At 43.6% G+C, this 14,831-nt stretch overlaps 1 protein-coding gene across 1 annotated transcript; it reads right to left on the minus strand.

The window, feature by feature from the left end:
* Window positions 1-821: 821 nt before the first annotated feature.
* Window positions 822-4,005, minus strand: LOC126475148 (keratin, type II cytoskeletal 2 epidermal-like). The gene is made up of 2 exons (XM_050102763.1): window positions 3,627-4,005; window positions 822-1,022 (listed from the first exon to the last, which is right to left on the minus strand). The coding sequence occupies exons 1-2, from the start codon at window positions 4,003-4,005 to the stop codon at window positions 976-978; spliced, it is 426 nt and encodes a 141-aa protein (XP_049958720.1). The 3' UTR covers window positions 822-975.
* Window positions 4,006-14,831: the final 10,826 nt, after the last annotated feature.

Genomic DNA, 14,831 nt, shown 5'->3' on the forward strand with positions numbered 1-14,831 from the left:
AAGGAGACCTGCAAAATAACCAAAATTTGATGTGAAAGCAATGGCAAGAAGGAAAGCGGGGTAGGTGTTAATTCATTCAGTTGCAGAGACGGGAATAAATAGAATAACACACAAACACCTGCCCGACGAGAAATGACAATGAATTTTATAGTGTTGGTAAGTACATGAGTAGAGATGTGCAATGGAGTACCAAAATTCAAATTCATTTAAAAGGAATTCTTAGCTGCTGTGTAACGCAGTAATTCTCACTGATTTATAAATTCTTTGCAGCAGAAGACAAATACTTACTGTAAACGTAGCAGGGAAATGACGCCGTTAACTGAGCACTGATTTTCCCAAAAACCACAGTGATTTGGAAATCTAAAGGAAGTAAATGCAAAATAAGTTTCAAAATATTATCGCTGAGCGATTTCCACCTCCCTGCAACACGATAGTGTTCACCTAATAGTGAATCATACTCCGCACTAAAACCGTTTATCTTTGTTAGAGTGATTAACGGGCTATAAACGTGTAGAAATGAAACAACAGTTACTCGCTCTTCTATTTCGTTTATCATGAGCCACAAACAGACTTTTAACTCTATGTATATACAAATAAGTAAGAACTCAGAACCGAAACTGAAGTGTGTAGGAATGCGTACCACGTGGCTATCCTCGAAGAACTCAAAATCGGTCATAAAATGAATGGGTGAGGCTTTATTTTTCTGAAGGTTGATTCGGAATAATTATATTTTTTCAGTGAACATCGTCTTCAAAAATAAAGTTAACGACATAGATGTAAAAGAACTTTATTTCAAAGTAATGTGAATAAGACATGGCATCTCTTTCATTGGTGTCAAAGAAAATGCTGTAACAATTTCATACGTTGTCCATTCTTCGCAGACCGAAGTCTGAGTATATTCTGTTAAATTTGGGAATCCACATCTTAGCAGTGTTAAAGTCCTTTGGTGTAGGGACGTGGGTTTTGATCCAGGTCTCAGAAGTTCCTGAATTGATTGAAACCAGGGAATCCTTGAGGGAAACCTGAAAAAGAAAATTGAATAAATATAATATTCCCCTTCTACCGTAAGGCACTTAAACAGTGTTACTGGCATTTTTAAGCTGTTAGGTACATGTCTAGAAGCACATTTTAAAATATCTGCTACTGTCAAATGAAAGCTTCAGTTAGTTATCACCTTTTGTTTGTATAGCATTCCAGAATTTTTGATACTCAGAACCTATCGCTTCGCCGCATCGTCCAATTAACATGTGTCATGAGTGAAAATTAATTACCAAAGGGACCCAACTTTTGTATGTAACGACAGCGATGTACATTATGAATTATCAGAACTCAGAAATCTAAATTTACATGAAAACAGAACCAGTAATAAACTGTTCTCACTGTGCTTAAGTCACAGTTTTCTGCCCGGAAACCAGTTTTTTGGAAAACAATCACACTGCGAACTAGAGAAGACATTGATTACTGAGGCTATAAATTTTAGTATATGTGCCGCCGAATCGAGTATGTCACTAGACCAAGAGCTGGGACTGTTACTAGAAGGAGTACAGAGAAAAATCTAAGGACAGGCAGCACGTTTCGTGAAAGGTTCATTTAATAAGCACGAAAGCGTCTCGGAGATTCCCAGTCAATTCCAGTGGCAAACGCTGCAAGAGAGGCGTTCTGTATCACATCCTGGTTTTCTGTTAAAGTTCCACATGCGTACATTCCTAGAATGATAAATCACCATATTACTTCGACCTACATATGCCTCGCGAACAGACCATCAAAATAAAGCCCAAACGGAGGCTTACCAGAAATTGTTCTTCCCGCGAACCATACGCGATCGGAACAGGAAAACGGGAAAGTGATATTGGTACAGAAAATACCTTCTGCAAAACATCATATAGTGGTTTGCGAAGTGTAGATGTAGATGTCTACTGTTGAGTGTTCATTACTGTGCCATACAGAACAGTACCTTTTTCCTTACAGCGAGAGAACTGAATAAGAAAAAGGCAATCACTGAGTCAATGAAAACGTGAATAGTGTGCTTCTGCATGTACCCTGAGTGGACTTCAGATCGACATAATGAGCTTTTCATGAACTCAAGACATAATAAACCCAGTATTAAATGGTTTAATTTCATGATCACTTTTCATCATAGTGTTTTCGTTGAATCAGTGGCATTGCGCAATGGCAATAGTGCACTGAGATGACCCATGTCACAAAGGCACATGGTTGTGAAAGTTATCACAATGATATGTGTACTTCTAGAATAAGTTGTCCGATGCAGAGTTAACAGGACAGCATACAACAGCTCATAAGGGTTGAGGAGCCAATGAACATTTCATAAAATCGTCAAACGATCTGGAAATATACAAAGACGATAACACGATGATGAAAACAATGAAGGATGTATGAGAGGCACAGAAGGCGCCAGTGTTCGTATCAAACTCAATAGGATCGTAAACAGTGCTGTTTCCCACTCCACTCCCAAATGTTATCTATAACTGTTTATTTCGAAAAAGTTTTGCTGCTACCGATCTATTTACAAAATCGTTCTTCCTGTTCTATGCCGAAAACGGTGCTTACTATCCTACCACACACAGTTCATTAAAAACAGACTCTGGTGTCCCGGCACCAAGGGGGACACAATCGGTATAGTGACTTTCAGCGTCCGGTGCAAAGGGGTGGCTTCTTCAAAGCGCGGCCAATGTGACAGCCTGGCGTTCAGCTTTTGTGGGTGTCGGAGACCGTTCTGCAAATTCTCCTGGGTTGTCCCTCCGTCGGCTATTACGGCCCACTGTGCATCCGATCGATCACAGTCCAGTGGAAGATGCCTTCATAGAGGCTTCGTATTTAAATGAACAAGTAGTTTAACAGGCTGACGTAATCTACGTTTGTTACGTACAGGCAGTAAGTGGTACTGGTAGACCATTAACTATTCGGATTTATTTCTCCTTTTAATTCTGGTTTTACCTCAGTTACTTCACAGTATGGCAAAAACGGTCGGATACACACCCACCAAAAGCACACCAATAATTTTTCCACGTTCGAATTCACTTGCTACGGCATAATGGAGTCACAACCACGCGGAAGACTGTTTTGACCACAGCTGCCACTTGCGACATATTGAGGACACTGCACAGATGCCATTCACGGTCGAATACAAGAGTGCAATCTGCAAGTTCGACTGTCTTCTGCGTTTATGTTCAAGCAAGCAGTGTTTGTAATACATGCAACACCAGTAACTGTTCTTAAGTTTCTGCGTAATAGCTTTAAGTAACAGCACTTCTGCCACACTCAAATGATCACAGTAGCACCATCTGTGTTTCATACCATTAGGAATGACAGAATTTTAACCCAAGGAACAAACAGAAGTTTGCGATAAGCGTATTTCGTCTGTTCAACTGTGTGTGAATTCTTAAGGGACAAAACTGCTGAGCTCATCGGTCCCTAGACCTACATACTGCTTAATCTAACTTAAACTTATGCTAAGAACTACGCACACACACCCATGCCCGAGGGCGGACTCGAATCCCCGGCGGGAGGGGCCGAGCAGCCCTTGACAGGGTTCCTCAAACCGCGCGGCCACTCCGCGCGGTACAGTTCCACTACAACGCGTTGCTTCAGAGTCGGCGTGGACTCACCTTGTCCGAAGGCGCCTCCCGGCCCCGCTGCCGCCCCCGGCCTGAAGCCGGCGAATCCGCCAGGAAAGCCCTGTCCCTGTCCCTGTCCGAGCCCGAGGGCTCCGCCGGCCGCAGGTCCACCTCCAAAGCCGCCGAAGGCGGGCGTTCCGCCGAATGGAGAGCCGAACGGCGAGCCGGCACCGAAGCCGGCGCCCTGGCCGAACGGGAAGCCCGCGCCGAAGCCCTGCTGGGCGGCGGGGAAGCGCGGCTGGAAGGCAGCCGGCGGCGCCTGCGAGTAGCCCCCAGGAGTCGGCAGCTGCCTTTGCTGCTGCTGCGGCTGCGGCTGCTGCGGGGGAGCCGAAGAGCCCTGCTGCGCCGACACCATGCCCAGCAGTGCCATCGCCGCCACCACCACCACAACCTGCTGGAGACAAGTGAATGGACGCTGTGAAACGTAGAATTACCCGGACGCTCCTGTGTATGCCACAACTACACGGTCCAGTCACACTAATGTGACTACCGCCTGTGGTCAACATAAACGTGAAATAACCACAAATGTCAAGTGGCAGCACCAACACTCGATGGTATATAAAGCGTGCTGGTGAGACGCCAAAAACAGTGCAGTCGTTGTTATAGTGCGGAAATAGAGCGATTTACATGAAGTTCAAATGGTTCAAATGGCTCTGAGCACTATGGGACTTAACATCTGAAGTCATCAGTCCCCTAGAACTTAGAACTACTTAAACCCAACTAACCTAAGGACATCACACACATCCATGCCCAAGGCAGGATTCGAACCTTCGACCGCAGCAGTCGCGCGGTTCCGGACTGAAGCGCCTAGAACCGCTCGGCCACCGTGGCCGGCTTAATGGTTCAAATGGCTCCAAGTACTATGCGACTTAACTTCTGAGGTCATCAGTCGCCTAGAACTTAGAACTAATTAAACCTAACTAACCTAAGGACATCACACACATCCATGCCCGAGGCAGGATTCAAACCTGCGACCGTAGCAGTCACTCGGCTCCAGACTGTAGCGCCTAGAACCGCACGGCCACTCCGGCCTGGCCGGCTTACCTGAAGTCCAGAGGGGCTATGGACGGAAGCAGTTTGCAAACTGTTCACATGACACAGTGGTTACAGTCATCGATGCCAAGCTGTGGTGAAATGCGAGACATAGACGACAAAAGTTAATGACGGCTGCGGAAGTGTGTATAGGTGAATAGACGTGCAACTGTTGAGCAACTGATCCCTCAGATGTACCAATGGGCTACCAGAATTGTCTCCTCCACTACCATTCACAGAATGTTGCTGCGCATGAGCCTCCACAGAATGCACATGTTACGTGCACCCATGCTGACTTCTGGTTACTGGCGACGAAGGCAGGAATTTGCACCCCGGTACCGCAATTGAACGTCCACTGAATAGCGATCAGTCGCCTTTTCACATGAACCACGTTTTATGTCGATTGCCGTTAGCGTGTCCCGCGTGAAACACCTAAAGGCAAATACCCTGCAACAATCCTCGGAAGCGTCCAACCCAGAGGAGGGACTGTTCTGGTCTGGCCAATGTTTCCGTTGCATTTCCTGGGTGATCTCGTCATCCTGGAAGTGACAATTCATCGACACAACTATGCCTCTATCCTTAGGAACTATATCCATCCCTACACATAGATAATATTGTGGGGAAGGCGAGCCAAAGGTTGCGTTTCATTGGCAGGACACTTAGAAGATGCAACAAGTCTACTAAAGAGACAGCTTACACAACACTCCTTCGTCCTCTGTTAGAATATTGCTGCGCGGTGTGGGATCCTTACCAAGTGAGATTGACGGAGGACATCGAAAGGGTGCAAAAAAGGCAGCTCGTTTTGTATTATCACGTAATATGGGAGAGAGTGTGGCAGATATGATACGCGAGTTGGGCTGGAAGTCATTAAAGCAGAGATGTTTTTCGTCGCGAGATCTATTTACGAAATTTCAGTCACCAACTTTCTCTTCCGAATGCGAAAATATTTTGTTGAGCCCAACCTACATAGGTAGGAATGATCATCAAAATAAAATAAGAGAAATCAGAGCTCGAACAGAAAGGTTTAGGTGTTCATTTTTCCCGCGGGCTTTTCGGGAGTGGAATGGTAGAGAGATAGTATGATTGTGGTTCGATGAACCCTCTGCCAAGCACTTAAATGTAAATTGCAGAGTAATCATGTAGATGTACATGCAGTGTACTTTTCCTCTGCACGATGGCATCTACCAAATCGACATTGCGACGTGTCACGCTCGTCGCAGAGTATGTGCCTGGTTCGAAGAGCACCAGGATGAATTTACCGTACCTCCCTGGCCACCAAAGTCCCCGTATTTGAATCTAGTCGAGAATCTGTGGGACCATCTCGGCCGGGCTTTTCGAGCCATGGATCATAAACAGAGTAATCTAGTGCAACTGGCAATATGAGTGGAGTTGGCATGGCCCCACATCCCTGTCGGTATCGTCAGGAACCGCATATACTCTCTTTCTGCACATCTTACAATGGTCCATCTCATAAAAGAAGACGAAACATGCTGATCGGAAACTTCTGTTTGTTCCTTGGGTTAAAATTCTGTCTTGCACTTATGGTTTGAGCTAAGTTAAGTTAAACATTTCAGCTGCCAGATAACAACAGGAATCGCATTCGTCGTTTTTTTGACGATGCTATCACGCAGAGTAAGTGCATTGTAGGTGCTGTAATGTAAAAGGCAAAACACGTCTCGAATATAAATAAGGCGGTTCGAATATAAATAAGGCGGTTCAGTTCATAAAAGGAATAGAAATACATTTTCACTGCCTTTTAAAACATTATAGAGGAGACGCGAATATCTGCTACGCGTGATTAAGTTGGATCCGCCTCCGTTGCCGAGATCGCTAACGCACTCCTGTGCCGTGGCGTTCGACTCGGAGGAACGCCGGTTCTGATCATGTGCTACAAAATTATCGCTGTCAATAGTTGGTCAGCAGTGGAAGGAGAGGTGCTCGCGTAAAGTTCCTGATTATCAGTCTCTGCACTAATCTCGTTGGTTGAAATCCAGACTTCTCAGCAGTGTCTCACGCAGTGGCAGCATGTCTCACTGTTGATGGTAACCCGTACGTCGGCTCGCAGCGTTAAACTCGGTGGCCCCCTTGGTGGTCATCGAGAGAGTAAGCTGTCTGCGCGCCTGGTTTGACCCTCTCTCTTCCCTTCATCCATAACAACGCAAACCCAATACTGCCCTGTACAATCACTCAAAATGCTCATCCCCATGAAACAGAACATCTAGACACTTCATGACTGGTCGGTGAAAGGCAACGGTAAACCTCTTCCTCTTGCGCCTTACTATGTGCAGCGGTGCAGGATTCCTGTATTTCCTCCCCTGCGCTCGTTTCCTATGTATAGGCCCACTTTGACAGGGGTAAGTCCCAATTTTGTGCACGGAAAGTAAAGTACAATAACAAGCATTACAAAAGATTGACATCAGCTTATTATCTTTGATACTACTACTAATGAATGTTTATGTTTCAGAGTAGATTTTTCATTGCTTTCAATGAAACGCATAGCAGACTCATAAGCAAATAATCACATTCAAACACGCGCTCTCTTTCTAAATAAACCGTAGTGATTACTAAAGGGACGCAAATAACTTTCGTTTCCGTAAGTATTACGATTTATTTTGCCTTTTACTTTGTCAAAGATGAAATTCTACGATTCCTTGGCATTACATATTCAGACAATATTTTTTTCCTTTACAACAGTCTTTCCCAAGTCCACATCTACGAGGCTGGCTCCAGGGCGAGCGACTTTTGCTGGGCGGGGGATGTTTCTAGAAATTTCGATATTATCTGCAAGAGGTACCATTTTACAGCGAAGCGTCATTTGTCTGCTGTTCACGGCCTGAGGTCGTGGATGTTAAGACAATTTCGTAGAACAGTTCTGGAGCTCTGGAAAAGAAAGAAGCGTCTGGTAGCCTATGAGGGAGTACGAGGGAAGCAGTAGGCGATGTGTGGCAGTAGTAATGTTATAAGTGATGAACATACCCACAATGGATTGTCCGAGCCTCTGTTACTAGAAAACGTTGGTCCTTTCCTCACGAACTGCCGTCACAAACCGTCTAGATCAAAAGAGATCACAAATAACTACGACAAATCAAAAGTTATTTGAGGTGAAAGAGTTTAACCCTTCGTTCTGTATGTAACTGCTGAATGGCAGTCGATAATATTTCATAGAATTTTATATACGGACACTTCCAGTTCCTTGAGAATTGCCAGAAATGCGTCGGAATCAGTTAATAGCTTTCCCGTTAAAAGTCACAGTTGTTGAAAAACATTAAAATCTAATAATTTTGGAGTATTGGAAAGACGTGTTATTTCCTGTGTTCGTCGTACCATTCCAGACGTGGTGGTGGTGGTGGGGGTTCTGTTACCTTAGTAAATAATACAGTCGACCATATTGCTTTCATTCGTAACAATTTACTTACACTGCATTTCAGTACGACCTTTCAACATATTAACAAGCATGATGTAAGCTACTCAGTACAGAACTCCACTATTTTCATCAGCTTCAAAAAGCAAACACCGTTTTATGTCTCTAATAAAAGACAGGTTTCAGTGAAGTTCCGAATTGCTCACAATGAAAGTGAAATATGTAAGATAAAAAGAATAGATAAGATAAGAAGTCAAGCTCTTTAAATGTGGTCTTACAGAATAATGCTGAAAATTAGAGTAACTAAAGATGAGGTAGCGCACTGAATTAGAGTCAAAAGATCTCTATCGCACAACTTGACTTAAACAAAGGATAGGTCCACAGGACACATGCTGAGGAATCAAGGACTAGTTTGCTTCGTAATGCAGGGAAGTGTGAGGAGTGAAGAAAAGTATAGTAGTAAACCAGTGCTTAACTGTGGTAAGCAGCTTGAAGTGTATGTAGGTTGCAGAAGTCTTGCAGGGACGGAAAAACTTACATAGGATAGACTAGCGGGATAAGCTGCAGAGTACAACAATAACAATACGTAAAAGCATCCTGCAGTAGACAACAGTATAAGAACAAATTAGATTGACCATATAATAAGTTTCCATTCGTGCATTCTCTAGACTCTGCGCTCCTCGCGCTAGTGAGTACCCCTTTACAAGGTGTATGACAGTAACAGCTTTACCAACAAAGTTCACAGTTGGCATGAAAAATAGAAATATCGCACGTGAAGAACAATTATACCACTTTTACTTCTCTTGAAACGTGATCAAGATCCCAGAGGACTGTTGCTGCTTCTTGTACGATATGTTTTTCCGTGGGCGCAGAATTGTTACTGTTTTGCGTAGATCCTGTGCAGCCTGAGACCAACTATATTATGTTGTTTGGGCATGAAGCTGTGCAGTGATTAAGTGTGCTGGTGGAGTGCTTTTGAATAATGAAATATTTATTTATGAAATACCAGTGATAATAATAGAATAAGCTGCGTGATGGCGTTACTCTTCCACGAAGTCTGGTACATTCACGCAATTTTATATGGTACTCTTCTGCTGGATTACTGTTGTACTAGAACTTCCTGTTATCATAAATGCTAGTAAAAACCACGATATCTTTAACGATTTTTCTTATATTTTACATTAGCCAGCCTTGGGAACACAAAATGATCGAGATTATTTCTTTCCATTATGAAAATCTTATTTCTTTTTATCAGCCTCCTGGCTGTGGCTGTCAGTCTCCAACTATACGTAGTTAAATGTCTGAATTGCAGTCCTTGGGATCGGTATCATGTATGGATATTCTAGTGGACTGCAGTCATGCATGCAACTGAAAATTGCTTCTCAGTTGAAAGTGTGCGTTAATGTCAAAAACATGGACCATTTCGCTTTATCTACTGACAGATAGTGTGGTAAAATGTTATCACCCGGACTGAATTACATTTGCGGCCCCTGTTGCATCAAAACTAACATAAAAACGTTACTAGTGTTGCAACTCAGTTATTTTCGAAATGTAATGGGACGAAACGATTCGTTAGTGATGAGAGCAGTGGAGCTCACTAGAACGCTCCCCCCCCCCCCCCCCCCCCCGCCTCTCACCCTGCAGCTGTTTACGTTGCCACCGGATGACGTCTAGAAAAACAGAACACGGTTTCACTGCGTAGCAGCGTTCCGAGCGGAAATAAAAAGAAGATCTCAGGAAGCCGTCCCGTCCAGAAGGCGTAATTAATTCAGAGGGGGGCCACAGGTGCGCTAGTGGGTGTGCACCGCCAGGGCTGGTGGAAAATAACGCCTGAATTACGGAATTCATGGAGGAGAAGTAAACGGGTAGCAGATGTCTGGAAAAGAGAGCGACACCTGCAGAGAAGGTGGAAAGGCTGGCTGGAGTGGAGGGTCGTCCGCTGTTTAGCTATCTGTGAAAGCTGTGGCACCGCTACTGACACTCTGTGAAAAAATATGAAGAATTAGAAAGATGTTGGTTTTGAATAGAAGTAAAATATCAGGATTGCGATACAGTCGAGATACTATTAGCTTTGCATCAGATTTCTGGAAACTGTACAAAGAGCAGTTGCTGTTAACGCTTTTTGTTGGCAAACAAAAAGAAACACATTCTAGGCGCCAGAAAAAGTCTTATGAAGCAACAGTTCTATTAAACATTATTTGGGAGTAGATTATGTTTTTATATAAATCCGTCAGGAGTTCAACACGCTGCCTGATTGACAGTTAATAACTAAGATATCATCATGAGGAATGCTTTCATGAAACTGGCTCGATGAATTTTTAACTGATGGAATGTAGTTTGTTGTACTCAATGAAAAAACGGAAGTTACATTGCACGCTCTGCGCGAAATCCTAATAGGGCAGCTGATGATCTTAATATACATACACAAGGTGGTTAGTAACAGTCTGAAAAGCTTATAAGGATGTTGCAGGATAGGCTGTGCTGAGAAATAACGTTAATTAACAAATTGGATACGTTGAGCCGTTTGCGATTTAATTAGAATTGAAGTTAACCAATCAGGTCGTTCCGCGAGCAAATTCAAGCTGCCTGCCAGTGACAGTGTCCCCAATCATGTCCTTCGTTTGTTTTCTCGAACCGAACATATGTAGCTTTTGCTCACCATGTTCAAATTTATCACGTCCGAAAAAGGCACGTTTTAATTAGTGAGAAACAGACAAAGTGGTAATTCGGGGACCTACAGATGTCTGTGTATTGCAGCATTTTAGCACGTGCAAGTGGTTGAATTTGGGCGCAACGACTAAATTAGCTAACGCCTATGCTAATTAAATCGCAAACGGCACAACGTTTGGAATATTTGTTAACAGTTACTTCTCAGCACGACCTGCCCTGGAACACTCTCGCTAGCTTATCAGACGGTTTCTGACCATCCAATACAATTTAGTAGTTAAGTGTATGTGTCATTCTTATATGATGTTGCCTGCACGAAATTATCGTCAATGATTGATTGCAATGGAATGTAGATTGATTTGGACGCTATTTTCTCTTACTGCACTGAATATCCGCTTTCTGTAAACTGATAGAAATTCAAGACAGGGTCGATAAAAACGAGAAAGAAAAAAAGTTCTGATTGCAGCGTTGTTAATATAAAACTTGAGGTTGTTAGGCTATTTAAATTCGTAGAGGCTATACTGTGAAATTGTATAAAATAGAGCAAAGTCTTCAAATTGACTGTAAACAGGGAGTACGAAATACTAATGTCAAAGTGTAAGGAATATATTTCTAGGGAAACCACACGCAAGTCTTCAGTGTGATCTACTCTAAAAAAACTGCTTTGTTGTCTAAATCAAATTATTTTGATGAAAGAAACGCAAAGAACCAGTAGTGGAGGGAAATTTTTCAGATTCCTCCAACATCATGAGAATAAGAACTATTCTTCCGCCACATCTACATATACCGGGTGCCTCTCCTAAGAGTCGTCAGGCGCATTTTCTCTGATGTTTCGACAGATATTTGCAATTTCAGTTTCATGTTATGTAGCTGGAGACAGCGCAGACAAGTGCTGCTCATCACGTGTTCCACGCGATGCCTAGTGTCGACGGAAAGCGTCGCTTCGTTGTCCGTTGCAAACAAAATCGTACATCATAATTTTACGTACCCATTCGATAGAGCGCTCCCAAATTCGTCTAGTGCGATATTCGTTTTACCTACACACATCAAAAAAGGTTTTGCATCACATCGGTTCCCATAATTCCCGAAGATAGACGTTGACTGTGGATACTGTATCACAGACACAGTCCCTTTGACTGCTCAGAGCTGTCACGAAACCCCCCCAAAGATGTAAACTACCACGCATGAGCAGTGCCTATTAGACGGAGGGGGTTCGGCAGCCGATCAGTTCCAGTCATTCCACCAGGAAGGAGGTACACGACTCGTGTTGTCTGTAGTTCAACCATGCCTAGACCGTCAGTACCGTGGTTCGATCGCGTCCGCATTGTTGCTTTGTGCCAGGAAGGGCTTTCAACAAGGAAAATGTCCAGGCGTCTCGGAGTGGACCAAAGCGATGTTCTTCGGACACGGAGGAGATACAATGAGACAGGAACTGTGGATGACACGCCTCGTTCGGGCCGCCCAAGGGATAGTAGTGCAGTGGATCACCGCTACCTACGGATTATAGCTCGGAGGAACCCTGACAGCAGCACCACCATGTTGAATAAAGCTTTTCGTGCTGCCATATCGTGTAACCAAGTATCTTGCTTCTCTGTTGAGTCCACAAGTAGGACGGTGTGAACATCATATCAGGAACTCAGCTGATTTTTTACGTCGTTTGGAGGGACTGAGGCTGAATGACTCTGATATTTTAGTGAGTTTCGATGTGGTCTCTCTCTTCACTCGTGTTCCTCTGTCTGATTCGTTGCGGTTAATAGAAGCCAGGTTTGGTGCTGATTTAACTAGTCTCTTTAGGCATCAGTTGACATCCACTTACTTTTTATTTAATGACCAGTATTACGAGCAGACAGATGGAGTTGCGATGGGTAGTCCGTTGTCTCCTGTGATCGCTAATTTGTTTATGGAAGACTTCGAGGAACGTGCATTGGAGTCGGCGCCTTTAAAACTCGCCTGTTTCTTTAGATACGTTGACGATACCTTCGTTGTTTGGCCTCACCGTAGGGAAAATTTGAATGTCTTTCTAGAACATCTGAACTCGATCCACCCGAACATTCGTTTTACGATGGAGGTGGAAGAGGATGGTTGCCTTCCCTTTCTCGACGTGTTGGTTAGGAGGAAGGATGATGGATCATTGGGACATGCAGTCTACAGGAAACGTACTCACACCGACTTGTACTTACAAGCTAATAGTTGTCACCATTCGGCTCAGCGTGAAGGGGTACTTTGTACCTTGGTACACAGGGCACATGTCGTTTCTGACGCTGAGACTTTGCCAGCTGAGCTGTCCCATCTTGAAGTTACATTTCGTCAAAATGGTTATAGTGATAGACAGATTGAACGTGCGTTGCGCAATCGACCAACTGTACATCGGGTGATTGATGATAATTCTGAGTCAACACCTAAGTCTACTGCCTTTTTGCCTTACGTAGGAAACACGTCCAATAAGATCGGTCGTATTTTACGGAAATACGATGTGAAATGTGTTTTCCGACCTCCATCTAAAATTAGAGCACTTTTGAGTTCCGTTAAGGATGATCTTGGACTGCGTAAGGCGGGTGTATATCGTATTCCTTGTAGCTGCGGCATGGCATATATTGGTCAAACTATCAGGACCGTGGAGGACAGATGTACTGAGCATAAACGGCACACACGATTACAGCAGCCAAATAGATCTGCTATTGCCGAACATTGCTTGGATACTGGTCACCCCATGTTATATAATAACACCGAGATAGTGGCATGCACGTCCAGCTACTGGGACAGTGTCATTAGGGAGGCAGTTGAGATTAAATTAGCGAGCAACCTCGTTAGCAGGGATGGAGGTTTCTGTTTAAACTCTGTTTGGAATCCGGCTCTCTCCCTTGTCAAAAAACAGAGGATCAGAGTCAATGCTGCCTCACCTGCGAATTCATAGTCTCACTATCGATAGCTCTGACATTGGTCATCTTTGGTGGCACTAGTGTTCAGTGTGTGTGTGTGTGTGTGTGTGTGTGTGTGTGTGTGTGTTATCTTACCTGGTTCTGTCCGAGAACCGAGGTATTAAATTTGCATGTACGCCGCCTGTCCATTGCAGTTTGCATTGAAAATGGCGGGGTGTTCTCCCGCCGAAATATCGGCGGTCGTTGAAAGTGTTACCTGGCTGAATTCCCGGAAGTTATGGGAAAGTTGTATACGCCAGGAGAAACTCAGGTCTCAAAATTAATTTTGTTTGTAACGAGAAACGAACCGACGCTTTCCGCATACAGTGGGAGTCGCATGAAAAACGTGAGGAGCAGTACTTGTTTCCCCTGACTCCAGCTACACAATGCGAAAGTGAAATTGCAAATATCTGTCCAAACACCAGAGAAAATGCATACGTGATACAACCGGTATACTCCACACACCACGATACCGTGTAAGGTGGAGGGTATCTTGTACCAATACAAGTTCCCTGTTCCACTCGCAAATGCGCTCCTTTTACGAATTTAAAAGGACAGGGAATGGCTCAAATTATTTCGAAGTGCTCCTCTCATTCACTTTGCATAGGCATTGCACGTGGATATCGGAACCCTGTCCTCTGAAACAATGGTAAGTAAAACTAATCACTCGACTAAGGAAATTGAGCAAACGCAAGCTAAAATAACTTAAATATCATGCTGTTTGCTCTTCTTATTTGATTAAACTGGAGTCGCGAGGGTCATCGTAAGATATTTTTCGTATATATTTCATTCAGTTCAAACTGTTACACAACATCTTTGCAAATTTTTTTCGAGACCTGTGACAAAAGCGTATGAAAGAGATTCTGTATGAAGCAGTTGTAAATTACTCACATAGCCTTAGCAAATTTGATAAGCAAATCAGTGCAAACGGGAAGAACTACGATTTACTCAAACATTATAACTTTTTTATTTAAGTGAATCTGATGATGTAGACCATCACTGTGCTGATACCGAATAACGTCACCACTTCTGAACATTATTCTGCACAGTTTTGGATTTTTAAAACGTTAACTTTCTTAATTAATCTCTATCAGTAAACACATGTGATCTCTAAAGCAGATATGGTCGTGAAGCTAACGGCTTTGGCAATAGTGTGTACCTCATTTGTTATACACGCCAAGTATTTATCTGACGTGGGGCTGGTTGCGTCACTTGGTG

This window comes from Schistocerca serialis, chromosome 4 (assembly GCF_023864345.2).
Source record: "Schistocerca serialis cubense isolate TAMUIC-IGC-003099 chromosome 4, iqSchSeri2.2, whole genome shotgun sequence".
NCBI classification, from domain to species: domain Eukaryota; kingdom Metazoa; phylum Arthropoda; class Insecta; order Orthoptera; family Acrididae; genus Schistocerca; species Schistocerca serialis.

Excerpts from the sequence above, each read along its gene's own strand:
- LOC126475148 (XM_050102763.1), bottom strand. The coding sequence starts at position 4,005 with ATGGCACTGCTGGGCATGGTGTCGGCGCAGCAGGGCTCTTCGGCTCCC. Across the intron at positions 1,023-3,626 it reads GGGAGGCGCCTTCGGACAAG|GTTTCCCTCAAGGATTCCCT; the intron begins GTGAGTCCACGC and ends TTTCTTTTTCAG.